The 22,241-nt window shown below is 38.4% G+C and overlaps 1 protein-coding gene across 1 annotated transcript; it reads left to right on the top strand.

Annotated features, from left to right (window-relative positions):
* Positions 1–8,632: 8,632 nt before the first annotated feature.
* LOC133780614 (protein FAR1-RELATED SEQUENCE 5-like) lies at positions 8,633–10,906 on the top strand. The gene has a single exon (XM_062220248.1). It carries the CDS (start codon positions 8,633–8,635, stop codon positions 10,904–10,906), a length of 2,274 nt encoding a protein of 757 aa, XP_062076232.1.
* The last annotated feature ends 11,335 nt before the right edge of the window (positions 10,907–22,241 follow it).

Genomic DNA, 22,241 nt, shown 5'->3' with positions numbered 1-22,241 from the left:
CATGGCTTCGTTAAGGAAGGATTCAAAGAAGGAGGATCAAAATTTACACATCCAGGCTGAGTCCAACAGTCCAAAAGTTGTCCCAGAAAGCTGGGATACTACCATCCACAATTACGTACAGTCTCTGGGGAACTCAGTACATGTTCAAGTCAGCGAACCAGCACCTGGGATCAAGTTGACAACCATCGCTCCTTATGAAGTTGTTCGTAACCCCGTCGAACCGAAACCTGGGAGAGCAGAACCAGTAGATGTTCAATGTTTCATTGCAGAGCAAATACGTAAGTTCGACGAAGCAATGGAGCAGGCTCAATCCGTGCGTAAGGAAATTGAGAAGATTGGAATAAAATGGTGCACTGTGAATGGAATGCAAGATGCAGTTGACACTATGGTTCTCTGTTTCCAAGAGTTGGAGGACATAGTGGACCCTGAACTTAATGCATCAGTCATCTAATTAAGCTATTACTAATATTAATCATGAAGGTGGTTCAACTAGTAAGTTCTTTTCATGGAGTATAAAACTATGGGCACTACCTTTTGTGGTCACCGGAAGAGGGAAATTGCCATTTTAAATATACTATATACACGTCTGTGTGTGTACAAGACAAATTGGCTGGACCTTATATTTTTAAAATGATCATGCAGAGGCCACCATATTTTATTATGTTAAGTAAACGACTTATCATTAAGCATTTAAATGTGTAGATGTGACCACCTTTTTTATCTTAAATGTCAAGTCTTACTATATATATACATGTGTATGTTACGACCTTAGTGAAAATGGAATTTCACTACTCCAGAATACAATAGACAGTGTTTTATTCAAATAAACGCTACGACTGAATCGCGAAAAAATAATGACAAATTATAATTGGAAGGTGTATATGCGGTTTTTTCTAAACAATTAAACAAGAAAATAAATAGATTCTTAATATCTGCGACATTAAATATCACTGGCTGCCATCATCGGAGTGTTCTGGGATCTGCGAACATGGCATATCCGCAATCTACCATGACCTGAATAGACCATCGAGCTTCTGTCATGGAGGTCATGTCTTGTAAATATTACAAGCTCCCCCTTTTCAATTTAGGTATCCCAAGCTCGCACAATCAGCATGAGAACTATGCCGCTTCTGTAAAGAATACATGGATTTATAAGGTATTCCTTCCCTGCCGTCAATTGCCAGCTATACACAATCTAAGTAATAGACTAATGGTGAAATTAGGTTATAGACGATGGTAAAGACTTAAAAAATTTAGTTGCATGGTTTTCATATTAAAATGAATTTTTCTTATTTAGTTCGGCGCCCAATACGACTGTAATTGGAAAAAAAATTCCAAAGAATTGCAAACTTCCCTTCCCCTTCCACCATTGAAAGCCCATGCTTTCTCTCTGCCGCAGCATACTGACTCCGAGGCTGCGGGGGAGACAGCATGTCGTCGCGGCCGCAAGACCCATTGCATTTGTAAATTTTGTTATTTTTAAAAATGTTTAAACCTCTTTCCCACGTGCTTTAGCATATTACATAATGACTCTATGCAATTGAAACATGAATGTCTACCTCTCAAGTCATTATTGGGAAATTAAACCTTTATATATGATTTTCTAACTCCAAACTATAATTGGTGAAAGACACGGACATATGAATCGCTTTGGTAACTCTCAATGTCACACTAAATGAAAATGCTTTAACAAAATAAAAAAAAAACAAAATCCTATCCATTTATAAGTGATTATTCACTAAGAAAATTTATGTAATATATAACCAAAAGTTAACCTTGTTTCATGTCCGAAAGCTAAAGTAGTTATTGTTTTCGATTTAGGGTGTTGTTTCGCAACTAAAGGCATGGTTTCTTAATTAGTTTGCAACTATGTAAAACATTATTCAAAAAATTTATTAAGATTAATGACAATAGATCGTACGTGTAAGAAGATGATTTATAGATTCACTGCTGAAATAGGAAAGCAAAAAATTACATCTAACAATAATGGAATTACGGTGCACAATTATTTAATTACCTGGGCTAAAACCAAAAATACGTGTAGCTGGACATTAATGTTAAACTATTTTGAAATTTCGAAATGCCCATATTTGACCACGTTAAAATGACTTTTATAATTGTCATTAGTTTAAATTGATGATGTTATGCAGTTCATAAAATAATACAGTAAATCCAAAAGTAGTGAAGTTAGAGAAATGCTTTCTTACATTTTTGTACTTCACATAGGACAAATATATTTCTAGCACCTTTGGCACAGTAACTAAATCCCACATAACCTACTCAAATTATTATCAATTGCCCACCTAACCCCTAACTCATACACGTAACACTCATTGGCAGTATATATTTTGTACACCAATTTTGGCAATGGTAGTATGATAGGTTGTAAATTGTATCTTCTGACAAATAGTAAATCCCATACCCTCAATAATGTAACAACCACCCACTTCATCACTTTCCCTCACCTAGAGAGGAAATCAATGTGACAATTGAATGGGGTCACCATCCTTTTTCCAGGCCATCATTTCAAGTTGTACCAGTATTTCCTCCCAAATTGGTGAAGGACATGACAACTACAATTAATGCCTACCTTCAGTAGCAAATTGAGGGAGAAAAACTTTAGATTTACAAAATTAATAAAGTTTGAAGTAAAATAAATTTCAATGTTGTAACTTAAACAGGGTAAATTAAAAAGCAATATAGTTGTATTCCTCATGAAAAACATGTCCAACACAAATTTTACACTCCAAAATAGCTGTGATATAACAATAATCTATCAAACATTTAATATAATATTTTTGGAGTAAGGGTAACAGGGAGGACCCTCATCCTCTACCACCTGGTATGCAGCAATCACCCACAATATGATTAACTTTCTCCCCTAGATAATCCTGGTACCTACTCATGGACTCCGTCTTCAAATGTCCGACTGCTTCCCAAAGTCTTTCATAATCCGCCATGGACTCGTCCAATGAGTTCCGAGCATCATCTTTCATTCCTTCTAATGTCTTTGTCTTTTGTGCAACCTCCGCCTCCAATTGCACAATCTTCTCCTTCATAGACTTGTTCATTTCCTCCAAAAGACGCTTGTCCACATTAACTGAGAAAATGTCATAGTCTTTCTCCTCCAACCTCCTCTTGAGATCGTTAATGTAGTCGATAGGTTGTGGGGGGAGGCTTGTAATTTTAAACTGAGTGAATTCATCCCAGTCGACGTCATCTAATTTCGTTTCGGGCAGTTCGTGGAGGAACTGAAGATTGCATGAATTGAGTGAAGATTCAGAATCCATACCCCTGGCTGAAGGAAAACAAATAAATATCAATAGTATGTAAGACGAAAAGAAAACTTATAACCACAGATATAGGTACAGTGTAATTTAAATTGAAGCTCCCCTGTACTTAAAAGCAATCTAGTAAAATATATTGTTCAAAAATATGGAAGTAATATTACGTGAGCCCACCAAGGACATGAGAGAGACAGTGTCCCTTTCAGCCAGACGAAACATTGAGGTCAATCTTGACTAATATAAGGGTTGTAGGCCAAAAGTTAAGAGTTGGTTTAATGGAATAAAAATTATACTCCAATAATCAAACCCAGTTTAATATTTATATACATCACGGGTCCCACTTTTTTATTTAATCAATCATTCTTCATCTCATGGAATCATTTGGTGAAAAGTCTCTTACTCCAACTTTAAATTTATGACCTATTGCGGTGTGGGGAGTGTCTAAAAATATATTATTTTTCTCCAAAAAGTCAAAAGTGAACTGTTTCCCCATTGAGTTTGGCATTATCCGAAACATGCTTTTCCTGAAATAGGGTAGACGTAATAAGTTCGGCCTAACCACGTTCCAATTACGTGTCCAAAAGTAACTTCTGACTTGCACCACATTACTACTTATTTGGTGATATTACACTTATGCATGCCTTTGTAATTGAATAAAATAATTAAATGATGTATAATTGTCCTTATTTGGAAATGACCTTGGATTAACAAATTTAGATACTCCAGAAGTAACCCCATCGACCTACCCCATCATCTCCTCCTACTTGTCTTATATAAATACCTATATTCATGTTTTGGATTTCATCACAAAACAAACTGAAAGTCAACATATTTAGGAGCTACAATGAAGCCTACAAGTTCCAAAAATCCTGTAGTTTTTCCTTGTCCAAACTTTGACGAGCTAAACGTAGACCAAATGCAGTACGTGAACCACATTGCACAAGAAAACCTTAGGATTGCCACTGACCGGAGTGATATACAGAACCAGTTATGTGCCGCGCTCCTTCGTAACACCACACTCAACTCCGACATGCAGTCCATGAAGGGGACGTTGGAAGATATGAAGGCCAAGTTCTTGGCGTTGGAATCATCAGTTAGGAGGGACCTTGAAGCTGTGGCATGTGCCGTCGAGGAACTCCGCAACGGCTATATCACCATGTACACCTTGTTTGCTCAAGGTCCAAAGCCACCAACTCAGTAGTACGCTGTCTACTTGTAGAATAAGTGTTTCTAATAACTTATGAATATCAGTTAGCGTGTAATGACTCAGAGGTTGTGTGCTTACAACCAAACATGGATCATGGCTATGTTATTTTGTGGGTGGCCACTACATCTGTTTAATATCTTCTTTAGAGAGTACATGGCACTTTTGTTGTGTTATATTATATGCATCGTCTCTCTCTCTCTCTCTTTCTGTACGTATACATATGTATATATATATGTGTATGACTATGTATCGTGTGCCATGGACGTGTATGTTTTATTATATGACATTTGTCATTGTATGAATTTATATTATCCTACAGATTATGGTTGCTATGTCCCCTTTTCTTCATTGGCTTGTGGAAAATATATGGAAAATTAAATCCAAAATCAACCATGCATATAATACACCTAAATAACTTCGTAATGGTAGAAAGACGAATATAATACGCACACTAGTTTGAGTTACATAAAATGGGCGTTCCTCCATAAGAAACAATAATACTATTGACTCAATTGATGAAACGAACCTTCTGCAAATTAAACAGTGTAAAACTATGTAATGTTATAAATGGAGAATCCTCATTAAAGAAGGACGTGTTGGACAAAAAAAATACCATAATTAATGCTATCAAATCTTCCCACAACAAACCCCTTCTCTTAACAATAAATGAGGCAAAAGCCACATTCTCTGTGTATACATACATACATACATATATATATATATACATATAGATGATGAGTCTTACTCAAACGTGGTTTCGTCTTAACCAACGGGGAAATCAGCAGAAGGAGCTTCACTCCCCAGGCTTCAATTATAAGTTACGAGGAAGGGCTTGTAATTTAATCAAGGTTCATTCCACAATAAGAGTTTCACAAGTTACGGAACAAGGTAATGAAATCCATTTCATGAAAATCTGGAAAACTAGTACATATTATTCGTACCAATTGTTTATCAGTAGTCATGTAATTTTTTTACAATTTAACTTGAAACACAAAGCTTTTGCTACCTTATTCTATCATATCCCCTTTGAATATGCTTTTTGATTTGGAGTTTGTGTGGTATTGGTGAGAAAGTTTGGAGTTGGTGAGAAAGTTTCATAGATCCTATGTGTCTACGAGCATATGCTTCATCTACAGGTGACACAAACCCAAGTGTACACTACTAGGCTTCTACCACGTACTAGAGCTGCACATATCCAAAATTGATTAAGTTGGGCAGGCATTGTTAACTTAAGTAAACCGATCTTAGTTTGTTGGGAGAGATTGTGATAATGTAATTTTTGTTTCATTGATATGCTTATTCGTTCATTTATTTCACAATAATTGACATTATATTCTGTGATTCCATCTTTTATTTTGGCGGGAAATTTATCTTCCCACTTGTCTTTTTCTTTCTACACATATATATGTATAGAAATGTATGTGAAGCTCCGTCATTGGTTCCGGACTCTCTAAACCCCTTAGAGAAAGCTTCACCTTTTCAAAAAAACTTTTACTCTTACCATGGAATCATCCAAGTTATGCGTCAATCTCTTTCCTAAAGAATATGAAGTGAAAAAAGAGTTGGAATCTCCAACAAAACAATTTCCTATACCATTCCCGGCGGACTTTCCCCTAACTCCATCACCACCAACTAACAACAAGGAGAAGACGACCATCCCCACTCCTTTGTCAGTAACTAGTTCCGCAACAGCCTCCCGTAGTGATAATGCAAAAAAATTTCGAAAAACTAAGCCTGGGTTTCGCGGCAAGTGCAAAAATTGTATGAAGAAAGATGTGCAGATTCAGAAGCTTATGGCTTTCAAGGAACTTGTTGGTAAGAAAGCGACGACTTTAAGGATGAATTCAATGGATATTAAGTCTTTTCTTTTTGACCAGCGCCAGATTATGGATCATGTAGGGACTATGGTGAAACGACAAGAGACAATTAGTGGTGAGTTGTGTGTTCAATCTACGGAGGCAGGACCTACCAAGGAGATCATCTTTCTTGACTGATTTAACTTTAACATTCTCGTCACATGGGTCTTCATTTCAGTTCTTGTATAAACTAGATGATCCCATGTGTATAAGAGACAATTAGTGGTACGTTTAATTACTTAAAAATTAAGAACCTGTAGGTACTAAAGTTACCTTAAACTATAAGTTAAGGGTAATGGATGTACCTACTATTGGTAATTTCGAAGTCATCATAGTGTGTAGAAGGAGATATATCTCCCTCAACCATCTATCGTGTAGATAGACATTATGTAATGATGTGATGTTTATCCTTTATTAATCATGTTTATGTTGATTTTGGTTGTTTGCGTCCCTACAGTGAATTTTTATTTTATATTGGATGCCTACAAAAACATGATAAACCCATATCAACTGGCTTCGATAGAAGATGTATATATATTGATAAAAGGTATACGACTGAAATGCTTGCCAAATCAAAATCAAGTACAGTAAGGGTGGTCATATGCTCGAAAAGGGTTAAGTTGGAAAATGGTGGACGTGTGGGCAGTTACCTTTTAATTTGTTAATGCTTGAGAACAGTGACGAGTTGTTTAGGGTTTACGCCCTACACTTACCAAAATGAAACTCAAAGTATAGGTAGAGACATACACAGTAAAAGTACAAAACTTACCTTAAGTAGCTTATTAACCATTGGATACCTAATCCAAAACTAAATTCCAAACCCATTGGCCTAAAAAAATTAAGTGCTGAAAAAAATTCATCTTTTTCTGGGTTGTACATTGAAATGACATACACAGGGAGGCAACGTTATTAATAATTGTATAGTTTAATTTTTTGTTTCCTTGTGATCCCACGTGGAGGCACAAAAACTGAAATTTTTGTGGAGGCACAAAAAGCCCATTTCAAGGTGGGTACTTCAATTTTCTTAGATATATTTTCCGGCCATTCCCATTGGTAAGTTGGGGCTATAATAATCGATACCCTCACTAATTGTATGTAATTTACACTTTATTTATCGCTACATAATTGTGTTTTCTAATGTTTCTTTTACCATACAATAATTACTGATTTAACATAAATATGTGCCTACTTTTAATTACATGGGTACTGTTTACCGAGTTTTTCGGAAATGAATACAAACAGAATAATAAAAAGATAAGAACTGTAGAAGTGCTGAAATGTAACTAAACAAACAGTGTTTTTACGTGGTTCAGGCGTTAACAAGCCCTAGTCCACGAGTCGATGTTATTATACTTGGAAAAGGTTACAGTAAGATGGCTGGTGTACAAGAACTTCACACACTCACAGTGTTTCTCTCGGGTTCTCTTGAAGAAGATGAAGCTAGAGAGATTTTGGTAGAGTTTTTTCTATGTGATTTGTTGGCCGTCCCTCTTCTTGTAACATGAAGGGGTCTTTATAGCTAGGGTTTCGGATTAGGGTTTTTCTCCACGTACATGAGTCTTAATTACACCAGCCATAAATAGGGGATACAATTACTGTAGTAGCATGGCTACAAGACTCTATGTGGGTATATTTACGTGAAAGTATGGGGAACACACAAAGTTAGCCATCTTTTCCAAGTTGTCAGCGGAACAGTAGGCGAAAAGGTACCCTTAGGCGTGCTGGGATGTGTGCGGCTTTGACCTGACGGGCGTGTCAGGCGGGATTCTGTGTCAGGCGAATATCATTCCAAATATGCCTCCTCCAGGACTCGACCGTTTGGTTTTGTTCCGTGCGAGGCACGGAACTGTTTCCGCGGAGACCACTCGAAGAGCTTCTCCTGGAAGGGGCTTCCCCGAAGGATACCCCTTCGGGAGTCTGGGGGAGTGACGAGTTTCCGTGTTGTGTTTGCTTGGAAGAGTAATCCGGACACTAAACGGGAGAGGCGAAGCCTTTTTGTCCATCCGCGAGCTCTGGTCACCTACCGTGAAAGACATCGATAATCCTGCTTCCCCGAGGACATCAATCTAAACGCTATCCGGAAATCTGGATAACAGGTACGTTTACTAAAGAAACTGAAGTGTCAAGGGTGATAAACATAGACATTCAATTGCATTTGCAGTGAATATAAGATTGAGTTAGGTTTTTTCCATCAAGCCTTAATTTTTATTTGATTTATCTTTTCATCTCTAACAACTGTTTCTTTCGTGTTTAGGAAACAAAAAAATAAGTACTCAAACAACATGGCGAACGACATGTCGGAAGCACTCGCAGAACTAAATATTACGAACAAGCTTCCACAACAATTAACAAAGGAAGACATTATAAACAAACACCTACCCACGGTTGGCCACTGGGAAGATTTTTACTACAAATACTCTCAGTGGATGGGGTTTAGTGTTAGAAAAGAAGATGTCCGTCGGGACAATGAAAATAAAGAGTGGCAAAGAAAATGGGTTTGCTCTAATCAAGGGTTTAGGCGAGAAAAGTGGACAAACCTAAAGAACCGTAGGAAAAAACCTCGAGCTGTTACCCGCACAGGGTGCCTAGCACTATTGTGCGTGAATTTTGACAAGTTCGAAAACAGTTGGGTAGTGAAAGACTTTAACCCAACACATAATCATGACCTTGCTTTGAAGACAGATATGCAGTTCTTGAGATCTAACCGTGCTGTCCCAGATTGTATGGGTGCCCAAGTAATGTCAATGAGACGGTCGGGCATACGAACTTGCCACATATTGAATCACCTTGCTGCAGAAAGAGGAGGACATGAGTATGTTCCGTTCTTGAAAAAGGACTTATACAATTGGATTGGACGACAAAGAGAGTTAGAAGAGGAGGAGGAAACAGATGCTGAGGGTGCCCTGGGATACTTGGAATGTCTTGGGTTACGTGACCCCAATTTTTTTGAAACACACACGATAGACGGGGAGTATAGGCTCGCTGACTTGTTCTGGGCCGATGGAATTTCGAGAGATGACTATGGACATTTTGGGGAGATCATCGCATTTGACACAACGTACAAGAAGAATGCTTACAACAAACCCCTTCTTCTTTTTGTCGGCGTAAATCACCACTTCAGAACTGTTGTCTTCGCAGTGGCCTTGCTGTACGATGAGAAGGAGGACACATACATTTGGTTGTTGGAAGAATTCCTTCAATGTATGAACAACAAATTGCCTCAGGTTGTTGTCACTGACGGAGATAAAGCTATGGCTAAAGCAATAGAGAAAGTCATGCCTAATGCTGTCCATCGTTTGTGTGCGTGGCACCTTCAGAAAAATGTTACCATTAATGTCCCTCACCCGATTTTCAAGACAAGGTTTAATGAGCTTCTATATCAATATTGTACAGAGGAAGAGTTTGACGAGAGTTGGAGTGGCTTGGTTACAGAATTTCAGCTACAAGATAGCCAATGGGCAGCCATAACATACAACAATAGAAGGAGTTGGGCAGAATGCTTCCTACGGGGTAATTTCTTTGCGGGCCTCAGAACCACCCAAAGGTCGGAGTCGATGAATTCTTACCTGTCACACTTCTTGACAAGCAAACTTAAACTTAAAGACCTTGTTGGCCAAGTTGATAAAGCCATACAAAGCATACGCCACACGGAACGCGAAGATGACTTCATCAGTAACAACACATCGCCCCAGTTCCCTTCCAACATACTACAACAGTATTACCAGCAAGTTGCTTCAGTTTTGACGAGAAACATGTACGATAAGGTCGCAGAACAAATCGACAACGCTCTTGCATACTCAATTGATTCAACAAGTGTGGAATTTGGGTGCAGGGTATTTTCCCTAAGTCGTTTTCGTAGAGGACTGGTAAGAAGTGTAGTTCGGTACGTAATTGATCATGATCACTTTGAATGTAGTTGCATGCTATTCCAGTCAGACGGAATCCCGTGTCGACATATGTTTGCGGTAATGAAGCATTTGAACCTACCCTGCATCCCGAAACCTCTGTTAAAGGAACGCTGGAGGAAGGACGCCAAATTGAGAGGTGAATTGAGTAGCGCTCCCCATGATAGGGTCCCCCGTGATGTGTTATTATGTACCCGTTGGGGATCGTTGACATCATGGTTAAATGCAATGGGGTACTATGCTACACAACGTGATGATACATATGAAGAAGCATTAAGCGAAATGTCCCGTTTGGAGGAAAAATTTAAAACAATGTGTGGTCAGCCTAATGATGCGTTTGAATCGAGTCACGGTGTACATGGGGACCACCGATCGCAACAACAACAGAGAGTAATTGGGGATCCGGCAATTGTGAGAACGAAGGGGAGGGAACCAAACAAAACAAAATCAAAATATAAGGGCGTGGACAATGCCACCCCAAGGAAGAATAGGTTTCGCAACTGCAACCAATTAGGCCATAATAGGGCGACTTGCAAAGTTGTTCCAGAAGTGGACAATCAATCCATGGAGACAGAAGATCCAACATCTTCCAACTATCCAATGTACCATACTCCGAACGTGGACGACATCAGTCAAAGTCAAAGGAGTTAATTAACAGGAGATAATGGCACAAACGAGCAATGGCATAGTCACCAATGACCTACTATTTCGAAACAAATTCTCAATCCCTCTACAAATTGTTACATCCCATAGCCATGCGATCAGTTTTATGGTAAGGGTTTAGAATTAGTTTGCAAAAAAATTCATGAATTATGTGTAATGCTTTGTATGTCTCGTTTTTTACCAAATGTTATGTTATGGACGTCAATCTTGTTTACTAAGTTCTACTATGTGGAATGCCCTTACTATGTTTTGAAGAGTCATTTATGGATGGATCGTTATAGGAATCATTTGTTGACACATTAATTTAAGAAGTTTTGCGGAAAAGATACTACAATAATTCGTTAATAACAAAATTGAGGCATAATTAATTGATTTTGTCCTTGTGTAGCATGCATATATATAGGACAATATTTTTATATGGGCTTTAATTTAACTCCTAATGGTGGGGCGCTTAGTGTTTCGCATCCCGTTTACAGTTTTCGGGGGGACTATTTTGGGATCGTGTTTATAGTAGCTATTTATAAGTTCCTGCTAATTTTCAATAAATGGTGAGTCGTTTACAGTACCGAAAAATAGGTTCAAACATGTAGTTTATCACGCGCTTAAAAAAATTTAGTCACGCAAGCACCATGTGTCAACATAGTTTTCGGTAATATACTCTATTCACTAATTTTGAAAATTAGCAGATGCTCCTTGTACGCCCTGGATTTCCCACGGGCTGTTTAGCAGGACGAGCCTCAGACTTTTCAGGTTTAGTCCAAGGCTCCCACAGGTCGGAGGCCCTATTTCCAGGACGGACCCTTATCAGCTCGGGGGGTCCTGTTTCCAGCTCGCATTTGTTGCCCAGGAGCTGAGAGTGACACCCGAAGGCCACGGACGGAGGAGCTCGGGGAGGAACTGCTCGGGTCACGAGCTTCTCAGGGAGCTCTGACCCTATGGGAAGTCAACACGCAAGATAAACGTGCATATTCCTGCCGTCACGTGCCTGATATCCCCCTGACTTCTCGGACACGCAGCAGGAACGTGCATACTCAGGCGCCCACGGACAGGTTGGGCCGTGCGGCCCATTATCTCCTTCCATGCTGATTAGACCACACTTGTGTGTCAGGTTTAGGAATTAATCATGAATGTCACAGATTTGATATGACAAATGGTAAGGTCACGGGATGACCTCCCTACCAACTTCCAGGTGCCTTCTCCTATAAATAAGGAGACCCTGGGAGTTGATAGGGGTTGGAAAAAATAGTCTTTGAAGAACTATATACTTTGTAAACCAAATACCCAGAGAATATCAATAATATTGACTAGTGGAGTAGAAGGATTTTAACCTTCGAACCACTTAAAAACGTGTCTTGAGTCACCTAGTTCTGGCACAAAGATTTCATATCTGCGACGGTTCTACTTTTAGTACTAATCTCTTTCTCTTCTTCTCTTAATTGCCTGTTGCCGAAGAACCGCGTCAACACTCCTAATAGCTACAATATACACGGTTATAAACAAATCCCCTTGCAAATTGTTCAAGTTTTCAAGAACACTAACAGCCCCACCGCCACTGATGGGGATTAAAGGGAAGCCCCTTTAGCATAATTTCCTTCTTTATATATATATATAGAAGTCTTACAGGGTATTTCCTTTAGCCCCTTTAGCATATATATATATGATGTTCCTCGTATATTTTGTTTAGTGGGGCCACATTACTACTATCATGTGAGCCTAAATTGCTTGGTATATTATTGGGACTCAATTGTCCAAATTAGTGAAGTCTTACAGGGTATGAAATAAGTTGTTCATTATCTTGCCTAGCCTATATCATCATAAGGAAGGTGAGGGGAGGTGGAGATTGAGTGAAAGTAGCCATTGCTTGTATTCACAATTGATGTATAGTACGTTCAATATTACAATTATGCAAAAGGTATGATTCGATTGGAGACATATGAATTGATTAGTACAATTTATGCAAAAGGTATGGTAGGATTGGAGACATAAAAATTGATTGGATCTATGATTTGACAAACCAGTTGACTTGCTCAATATAGAATAGTAGACAAATATGATTACTTACTTCTTCCAATTAATAGTTGTTGACATATATCAAAAAAAATTTAAAAGTTAATTGCTACTACTAAAGAAATATTAGAACCATACAAATATTCTGTATTTAAATAATGTCTTCATTAATCCATGTTATTCGTTACAAACATATTTAAACCCTTAATAAACCAAAAAAAAAAAAGACAAACAAATTGGACCACTCATCTGTAAGGTGAATTAACAATCACCACGCCATCGCACTAGAACACTTTAGTTCTTCATGTTCTTCTACGTCCAAGTGGGGCAACATCACCAACTATATTGTTAATTTTCTCCTTCAGGTACTCATCGTATCTACTCACTGCTTCTGCCTTAAGTTCCTCTAGTGCTTTCAACACCCTTTCATAGGCTGCCATGAACGCGACATCCCTCACTTCCTCTATTTTCTTTGTCTTCTGTTGAAGCTCTGTTTCGAGCTGCATTATCCTGGCTTTCATGGACTCGTTATCTTTCTCTAGCATGCGACAATCCAAATTTCTAAAGAAAATTTCTTCATCCTTCCTCTCTAATTTGATCTTCAGATCGTTTATATAGTCTATAGGTTCGGGGGGGAGAGTGTTTATGTTGCTGTTGGTAAACTCCTCCCAATCCGGTCGATCTACGTGATGGTCGCCCGTGACAGGAAATACCTCAATATTGCACGAGTCAAATGAGGAGTCTGAATCCATGGGTATGGGTGGAAGGAAAAAATATGGGGTGGAAGGGAAGAAGGAAGATATGGTTGCCAAAGTAGTTGGTAGTGGTTTGTGTGATGGATAACCTTTTTTCACTCGTTCAAAATGCCCAGTTGTTGTACACTGTCTATATTTGAGGAGGGCCCCCACGTATACATGACATTTTTGTCTTACTGTGACACGCCAAAGGTCAACTTCACATTGAATGTTGAGACATACCGTAAAGATGGATTATTTTTGGCACAAGGTACAATTCCTTGTCTAGGGAAATCATGCCAGGTGTTATGAGAAAGGAAAAAACTTGAGAATTATACTTGAATGCTTTGTATTGGTTATAAAAATCACTGGACCACAATTAACCACATTAAAAATAACAACATTATGGATGGTTATCGTATATGTGTATTTGTCAAACAAACTTAAAAAAATAGTCTATATGTTTAAAGTGTCATGTCATTATTAATGGAAGCACTTCAAACAAATATAAAAGACCATTTATTAGGTAACACAATTAGTTTATGTTCCATGACCAAATATATTATCTCCCTACTTTGTTCTACGGATGTAATGTTCTAATTTTGCTAATAACACTTACTGGTTTAGGGGGCATAATTGGATGTTGATGTGTTTGTGTAATTTAAATGTCATATTATATGTGAATATAATGAGTTATACTATGATGCGACTACGTAAGCATGTTTTACTGCATTAAAAATGATTAAAGGGTCGTATTTGTTGAAAACAGTATTTATGTACTATTCCCCCTAAGAGGGTATATATGTAATTTTATGTGCTTTGTGAGTGAGTTCACATTATTATGTTGTACGCTTTAATTTTTTACGGACTATTAGCGAGCTGAGAAATGGCTTAATTATATTAGCCACGTGGATACCGCGTGGCCGGAGTTGTTGTTGTCAGGTCCTACCTCCTTAGCTCTCGGAAAATGCGCCAAGAATGGCCCAAGTAACAATCCCAAAGTCTCAAAACTAGAGAGTCACTAGACGGTAAATTCTGAGATTCTGATCCGTCGACCAACCAAATCCATCCCCGAAATGACTAATCGGCGAAGACAACTCACCAGTCAACATAGGCAAGCACCTCTCATCGGCATAGGCAAACCACACCTCTGCTCGGTATAGGCAAATCACTCTTCTAGCACACCTCTCCTCTACCATGACACATCTCTGGTCTGTCAAAAATCTTCACCGGTGGGACAAAGAATCTTCCTGCTCGGTCAAATCACTTCCAAACCAGATAAATAATTATGATGACTAGTAATATCACAACTCTGAAGATTAATCTCCGACCTTTCCCTCCTTGGGTAATACATTTATTGAATATTAATGTGTCATTTACTGACCATGCATTGCGACTTGTCACTTCTGTGTGGCACGTCATTGAACTTAAATGTTGGGGATAACTCCTATTAATAACACGTAGATGCACTTTTATAACCAAATGACTAGTTTACCGAGTTAAACACGGTTTAAAGCTCACCATAACAATCTTGGAGTAACCAGGGCGTTACACTCTCTCACTATTGTTGTCGTGGACCACCATCTAAACACAAACTGTAAGGCCAAAATCTCCATCACCATCACCTCTTAAAAATTTCAAAGAGTCCACACGACGAAGGTTATCTTTATTATTGTCGAAACCCTACAACCAACATTTTAAGGATCTAGGAATTCTTTTAAAGATCAAGGTTGCGGTGTAGTTCAGTTTTGAATGCTTTGAGTTTTAGATCTACTAGTTTATGTTTTAATAATGGTATAATGTTAATGAAATAGGATTTTAAGCAGGATTAGCATATAAATGTTAAGCATGTTGTATATGATTTATATTTTGTTGGTTCACTATTTATGCTTATTTGGGTTTTCTTGCTCGGAGGTGGCTTACGGGTGCTATGTGGTGCAAGTAAGGGCAAAGATAAGTTGGACCAACCATGAGTTGGAGAGCTCTAGGGGCTGTGTGTACATATGTAGCCTGCTCGACTGCGACGACTGTGATTTCTTTTAAGGATTTAGGGTTACGGTGTTTTATGCCGCTTAGGATGCCCATTTACTGTAACGCCCTGGTTACCCCAGAACAGTTACGGTGATCGGTGGACCAGAAATTTGACCCGCTACCCGAGTCCTTTCGTCAAAAACGTGCTCAAAGTGTGACGAAAGGGTCACTCGGGCTTAACTGATAAGTGAACCTTTCATAAGTTTGAACAGGATGGGTGTATGGTGAATAGTCACCAAAATAACCCTCCTCATGACCGTAGACTCATAACCCTGGAACAACGTTCCCTGGCCATGTGACAAACAGTCACCGGGCCCATATGCCATGGCTCTGAATAACTAGTCTTATAATAGCCTACCGCTTATAAGTTCATTGACCTTAGGGTTGCTGCAGCATTAATGCCATAGAGCCATTCAATGCTGATATCGATTAGATCTAATATTCATTTGGCTCGGCGTTGTCAACGCTATGCCATTTCTGACTCTTTAGGCTAGTGTCCCTCACTAATCAGTAATATACAAGTATTCACCATTTCCTAGCATTCAATAGGCAAACCATGTCCACATTAATCAATCAACATCCCTCAATAATAACCACGCATGTCATATATACACAGGGTGCAATTTTCTTACCTCAGATTCGAGGTAGAAAGATTAAAAGAACGACCCGTGACAACGATCAATCTTTAGTCCTTTAGCGGTCACCTAATCATAACCAAACACGGGACATCATTAATAATAATGATCAACATAGGTTTCCACACCAATATCTAGCCTCCGGAAGATCAATCCCAACTAATCCAAGTAGTAGGAACACTCCCAAGGCCTATAACTAAGTTCCCGGGGTCAAAACGAGCAAAATGGGTGAAAACAGGGCTAGGGCAGGGGCCCCTAGAAATCATTTGTTGAAACAAGCGCCGCGACGCCCAACACCAAAGGCCACGACACCCAGCCAAAACAGAACCACCCTTTCTTCCTCTTCGAACCAGGGCCGCGGCGCCCAAGAACAGGGCCGTGGCCCCCGACCCAAAGCCATTCCCGAATGTGTTTTCAACTTCTCCAATCTTCCAAAATCACACCTAACCATCCCCAATCATCAAAAAAAAGTTCCCAATCTTCCCAAAACTCCAAAACCCTCAAAACCCAAGGTTCAAACCCACCAAAAACTCAACAATTCACAAAGTCCAATTCAAACCTTAGAAACTCGGAAAACAAAAAACTTTAAACTTATATTACCTTTGATTCGGTTGTTTTCTGTCAAATCCTTCGGTTAAGAAGCTTCTAATATTTCCTAGGATCGCTATGCCTTGATCCTCGCTTGATTCCGACTCCTACAACTCGAGATATCTTCGAAAATGCTCAAAAGGTAAAACGGGCTATCGAAAGGGAGAACGAGAGGTTTTCTAATCGTACGTTATATCTGACGGCTACTTCAAGCTTAAGTAACCTCAAATAAAACCTAATGCTCGGGGTCCCGAAAATATCCCCGAGGACATTACAGTCAAAGCCTCCGAAATTTCACCCTGATCTCAAATATTCCCATTTTATCATCAAATAAACATTTCTATTACCCCAAAATTGACCCCGTTATGACAAAACCACTAATGCAATATATATGACCGTCTCATGCCGAATTGTTCTTTGTTTATATCTCCATAATAATGGAATCTCATTCACAAATCGCATTATGCACCAAAATACACATATTCACCCTCAATGGGCCAAATTATCATAATAGCATAATTATTCAAATGTGCACCCACATGCACACATATAACATCATATCATAATGTAATCCACATATACATGCATAATAACATTTAATGGCAAAATTATACAAGTATGGCTCTCCCGGCCTACTAATCCCGCCATTAAACCATACCGGAGAATTCGGGCCATTACATTTACTACCCTTTTGCTTTTGTTTTGTGTTACAAACTCTTCTTTGATCCTTTTACTTAATGAAACCTTTTTAATGGAATGTATTACTTGTTTGGCACAAAATAATGAACAAAATTTCTTATTTCTTCCCCACTATTCAATTGTCATTATGCATTACGGTAACACTATTGGATTTACTACGTCGTTAGACAATTCGTTCAAGTTTGATGTGTTTACATTTTCAGATAACGAAATAACTACGGTATATATGAAAATCATAAACACACACGATCGATGACAAAAACTGGAAAATAACGGTGTTTTCATTCTCTCAAATTAGTCTGAGTATATTATGCAATATGTTATCACAATTATAGGGGGTTCACTCTCTCTCCCATTGATTATTTTCGAAAACGAAATTCATCAATTTCATGATCTGAAGTATACACATTACGAAATTAGTGGCTGATTTTGAAATTAATGAAAAATAATGTAAATGTTTAATTTGTTTTAAGCATATATGGAAAAATAAAATTTTATATGCCTAAACCTTTTTTTAGTTGCAGTAAATAGGAAACTTTTATATGAATATATAACAACACTCGTATTTACGATAAATAACTGATTACCACTGATAATTTGCCATAAAAAGAAATTCAATTGTCACCACCCATTTAATATATACTTTATTGGTTTTCATATGAGCAAAACTTTTCCTTAAATCTTCTTATTTGTGGTGTATTAGAAATGGAACACTCCCGGAGGCTACTGCGATGGTGGCCTGGGAAGCCAACTACCACATCGAATTTGTTCAAAGTCGGGGTGCCAATCCCCACATATACAGTTCTATCCATGAACGATGGACTGCCCCTGCTGCAAATGAGCTTTTGATTAATGTGGATGCTGCCACTAACAGGGGCCGAGGCTGCTGTAGTAGTCGCGTGGTGACCAGGGACAGTGAGGGCAGGGTTATTGCGTCCAAAAGCAATTTCATAAACTGTGCCCACGAATCGCTTCGGCCTGAGCTGTTGGCCATTAAACATGGCATTGAGTTGTGTAAGAGTTTAAATCTGCAGGGGGCTGCTTGTTTCAGATAGTAGCTTAGCAGTGGGTATGCTCAATAGACCTCCAGAAGAGAGTGGACATCTTGATTTACTAGTGGCTATTATTTGAAGGGAAGCAGAGGATCTCAGAATTTTGTCTGTTGGGTATGGCCCAAGATCGTCGAACACTGTTGCTCATTTGACAGCCAAGTATGCTATTCGGTATCAAGCTTCTGGCTTTTGGGATGGAGGGGTTCCCCCTATGGCGTCTTCGGGTCTGGCTAAAGATATGGCTGGCCTGGTTGGCCGACCCTAGGCTGCTCTGTTTTCTTTGTTAATTTAATGTATTTTCTCTCAAAAAAAGAAAATAAAAGGAAGACTCAAATCTAAATTCACATGATAGTTTGTTTTATTCGGATTTAGAAGCCTGAAATGGTTTTTCAAACGTGGGACCCCAACCCATTGTAGTGGACCCGATATAAAAAAGTAATTCAGTGGGAATATTCCAAGCCATTTGCACTATATTTTTTTTTTATATTCACAAAAAAGTGTGAGGACAAATTTAGCAATTCAAGCTTTGCGTGATTAAGTATATCTCCACGTTTGGCAGAAGTGAGGACATTGCCTATGGTACTAGTCCTATAGGGACTGTTCAGTTTCTCTCTTTGAAGAACAAAGGTTCACATTACTTAATAAACTTGAAAATGTACTAATGAATTCTTTCCCCCTGTGACTTTACTTTCAGTTCCCACTCCAAAGAAAATGAGATACAAAGCCTTGGCCACCCGCTTCCCCGCAATGACGGCCGAAAAAATCGAGGACTCTCACAGGCCGAGTTCCCTCCAACGTCGTCCCAGGAAAATGACCATCAAAAGTGATGCAAGCCCAGTGGAAGAGGGCGTACAACCACAGAGTGTGGAAGGTGGCGAACTCCAAGGGCATCCTTCCGCCACCCAACCACGGCGTAAGTGAGGTAAACACTTTATGTAGCAGCTGCCCTTCCTCTTGATAAATAACATATATTTTTTTTTAAATAAAAGAGGGTAGTCAATGCACGTTGGGTAAACTTTATTTTTTTCACATACTGACATTTCTGTATTTTTGTTTGCTATAACAAAGGGCGACCCCGAAAAAACCCCATCCCCGCGAATTCTGTTCGTGCTGGACAGGAAAAGTCAAATGCAAAAATGGTCCCTTCCTCCTCTTCAGACTCAGAGATATCGGACCCTGAGATTTACATGAGCAGGACTACATTCCAGAAAGTGGATTTCAGCATGTTGTTCAATCTCCGAACGGACATTGACGAGATAAAGAAGAGAAGGTTTTGCCATTGTTGCCAAGGGGCCAAAATGAAGAGTGTTGACTTATTCAGGGAAAAGTCTCCAAGTCCATCAAGTCGATCTAGCCCTGAGTTGTAAGGTCAGTGGATGTTGAATTTTTAAAGTACTGTACTTTCATGTACCCTTCACTCATTTGGTTTAGTTGTTATGTTATTAGTTCCAAGTACAAAACCAATCAGTGATGTTGTTAGTTATTATTGAAGTTTAATTTTGAAGTATCAGAGTGGTTCAACATGTTTCCAGGTTCAACAATGGGTGATTTCGCCCGTGTTTGGTGAAGTAGAACTATGATATATTGTGACGTTGTTTAGTTCCTTTACTTTGAAGTAGAATTATCATATATATTTTCCTGTTTTTTCTTAAGTTTAAACTTTTTAAAAATTAGTACTGTCTCCTCGGTTTCTAAATGGATTCCCTTCAAAAAATTCATCTCTGTCGCCCGAGGATATTGGTTAGGGTTTTCATCTAATGATCAGTTTAATAAGAATGGACGAATAAGACAAATAAGGAAATTCACAAAAATGATTACCATGTGAATTGGAGGACGATTTGTACTGCATTAACTGGAAAAGTGATACAATGGCATACCCAATTTTACTGGCAGTTTATTCAAGAATTATTGTTATTCAAATACAACCTGCACATGCAAGTTTCAAAGTAATAATTTTATAAATAAACTCCAACCAAAACATCAGTTTTTGTTACGTCGCCCTTGTGCATTTAATCTCCACCAACAAAGAAAAATGATCTGCGCGTGTATAAAATATTACGTCCATAAAATGTTCAGTCCGCTTTACAAAATATAATTTAAAATGACAAATATTACCCAAACGTCCTTAGGTGCACTATCTTTTTCAATTAGAAGGTTAATTAATTACCGTAATACATGTGGCAACTTACAAGTCTTTCAATTGGACTGTTTATGTACAAGCAATACCATGGAATCAGTTTTTGTTACTCCGTTATTGAAGTAGAAAAGGTACACACAAAATTATCAGACATATGGTATCTCATAGGAACTAGTGTAAAATCAATTTTGTCTCTCAGGGGTATCTCATAGGAAAGTGTAAAATCTATTTTGTCCCTCAGTGAGCTGCTTCTAACTTTTCACATTTTAAACGTTATTTTACATTTTAAACGGTATTTTTGGATCCATGTATGAATGTAAACATTTTAATTAAAAAAACTTCACTTTTTCTCACAAATTTTAACTGTTAATCACATTTAATTATACCTTAATTGATAATATATGCCTATAGAAAGTGCAATCACGTTTAATTAATTCTTTATGGCTAATAGACTCGTTTAGAGAGTCCAACACTATTTAAAAACAATATTTGCTGCCGTTTTTTCAAACACTATTGGACGAGTTCCCCACCTTTTGTTCATTTACAATGATCATTGCAAAACAAAAAACAAATGGATTTGGAATATCCCATTTTTCTTAACAAATATAAAACAAAACAAAATTGAACTCTTGAAAAACGTGTTAGGCAAGATTGAGATACAGAATATTCTGTCAGATCCTTGCGTCTCTTACTATCTTACCACATTTGGCATAGTACTCATAATGACCCTATGCTGCAAGGCTTATAGGGACTATTGAATTTCTTTGTGCCATGACCATGGTCATTAAATTTCAATATATCTTTTCTAAATCTGACCCTTTTTCTCAATGAGCACCTTCATCTCTTAAACATTTTCCTAGTTGGAAGATGAGGAGATACATTGCCTTGGCAAGCCGACCATCTTCAATAACGGGCGACAACTCTGATGCCTATGAGGAGACATCTCCCCCGCTAAGGGCCGGCTCTCCGAGGAAGAGGAACAACGAAGTCCATAAAATGACAGCAAAAGAGTTCGTACGTCCCCAATCTTCACAAGGTGCCGCAATCAAACAACATCATTCCACCAGACAGCCACCCCAGAAGCGAGGTGATAAGTTTATGGATCAATAGTACCTCTGCTTTATGTTAATGTGTTTGAATTCCTATATATAATACAGTTTTAAAATTACGTTAGGAATGGTTACAAGTTTTCAAGGACTGACTTTTATATTGTGTTTATACCATAATGAAGGACGACCACGCAAAAATCATTTGCCTGACACTGATGGAATTGTCAATGAGGTACCGCTGGCGGAAAGCAAATCATATTTGCAACCAGTCCCCTTCACCTCTTCGGACTCCAACATCTCAGACCCTGGTATTTACATGAGGAGGAGTAGATTCCAAAATTTGGCTTTGAGCATGTTATTCAATATCCGAACTAACGTGGACGAAATAAAG

This window comes from Humulus lupulus, chromosome 1 (genome assembly GCF_963169125.1).
Source record: "Humulus lupulus chromosome 1, drHumLupu1.1, whole genome shotgun sequence".
NCBI lineage: Eukaryota > Viridiplantae > Streptophyta > Magnoliopsida > Rosales > Cannabaceae > Humulus > Humulus lupulus.
The sequence above is the reverse complement of the archived record's forward strand: the minus strand, read 5'-3'. Positions and strand labels throughout refer to the sequence as shown.

What these genes read in the sequence shown, in the direction of transcription:
- LOC133780614 (XM_062220248.1), top strand. Translation starts at nt 8,633, where the DNA reads ATGGCGAACGACATGTCGGAAGCACTCGCAGAACTAAATATTACGAAC.